The sequence below is a fragment of the Propithecus coquereli genome, unplaced genomic scaffold (assembly GCF_000956105.1).
Source record: "Propithecus coquereli isolate 6110/MARCELLA unplaced genomic scaffold, Pcoq_1.0 Scaffold295, whole genome shotgun sequence".
Classification (NCBI taxonomy): Eukaryota; Metazoa; Chordata; class Mammalia; order Primates; family Indriidae; genus Propithecus; species Propithecus coquereli.
In genome coordinates, this window is record NW_012148563.1 from 3,406,681 (window position 1) to 3,407,991 (window position 1,311).

At 31.6% G+C, this 1,311-nt stretch overlaps 1 protein-coding gene across 1 annotated transcript in view; it reads left to right on the forward strand.

Moving 5' to 3' along the window:
- Window positions 1–1,311, forward strand: part of LOC105813970 (RNA-binding protein 44-like) — a 12,480-nt gene that overhangs the window by 6,125 nt on the left and 5,044 nt on the right. Inside the window, exons 2-4 of the mRNA XM_012648822.1 lie at window positions 37–220; window positions 309–331; window positions 711–799. Coding sequence (XP_012504276.1) covers window positions 37–220; window positions 309–331; window positions 711–799 — 296 coding nt within the window. The remainder of the gene's footprint in view (window positions 1–36; window positions 221–308; window positions 332–710; window positions 800–1,311) is intronic.

Below are 1,311 nucleotides of genomic sequence, written 5' to 3' on the forward strand. Positions count from 1 at the left end.
AAATAATTTAGTTTTGTGAACTTAAATTTTGAACAGGAATTTATCGAGTAATTCAGCTAAGAAGGAATTAGGATCGGCACTACTGTCTCTTTTGGGAGACTTAAAAGTTAGATATGTGAATTTGAAAGAAAAAATACACAAGGGCATACCACTGGAAGAGCTGCCCCCACTGTCAGTAGAATCAAAATTGTTATCTACCTTCTCTACTTTTGCTTCCAGGGTATGTATGTATGTTTTAGGAATAAAAATTTTACTTCATTTAGACAGAAAACATTTTAAACAGAGATTTTTCTTTTCTGTCTTTACAGCTGATGAAAGAAGAATCACATGTGTGAGTTGATTTCATCTAATTTAGAACTCGTTAAATCTTTAAAATCACTTAATCCAGTTAACTTTAAACTTTCTGTTTTGGTACCTATTTAAAACATTGATGAATTCTTTAATAAAGTGTTTATTATCTTTTTTACTGATATGCAATACTTTTACATGTTTATAGGGTACATGTAATATTTTGTTACATGCATAGGATATGTAATAATCAGGTTCAGGGTATTTAGGATATCCATCACCTCATATATTTAATATTTATTTCTGTGTTGGGAACATTTCAAGTCCTCTATTCTAGCTATTTGAAATATAAAATACGTTGTTAACTATAGTCTGCTATCAAACATTAGATCTTATTCCTTCTGAAGTCTTTATCTTTTTAGCTTTTCAGGAGCAGATTCTGAACTAGATAATCAAAGTGCTCAGGATGTTGATGTTTCTTCCAACCTAAAAAAGACACTCTCTCAAGTAAGTATTTTAGAAAGTTCATCTGTATAAATCTTTAATTTTATGGCTTAAGTAAACTATAATTTTCAGAGACTCCAACAGCCTTCTTTTCACTCAGCTAGCTTGCTTTGTATACTGCCATTTGAGGAGATAGAACTAATTAGAAGGAACATACTGGTGTATTTAAGCCTAATCAAACAGATATCAGTAATATATGTTGAGTAGGGTAAGTATATAGTTTATCACCAAATCAGTAGACTTTTGAGGATGAAAGAGGGTAATGTTAATCATTCACCACAGCAATAGGTATAAATCTGGACGGTCCCAGGCAAATCCATGATATATAGCCACCATCATGTTGAGTGAGTTTAATTAAAACTAATATCGTGCACCTTCATCTCGTGAGGTAGAATAAAGTAATATTCCATTTATTTTAGGCAGGGCAAAGTTTTAATTTCTCTTTTGCTGAAATGATGAAAGTAGTTTTTAAATGCCTTTCATAGGTTTTCTCATTCTCTCTTGTTCCCCCAAGGGAAT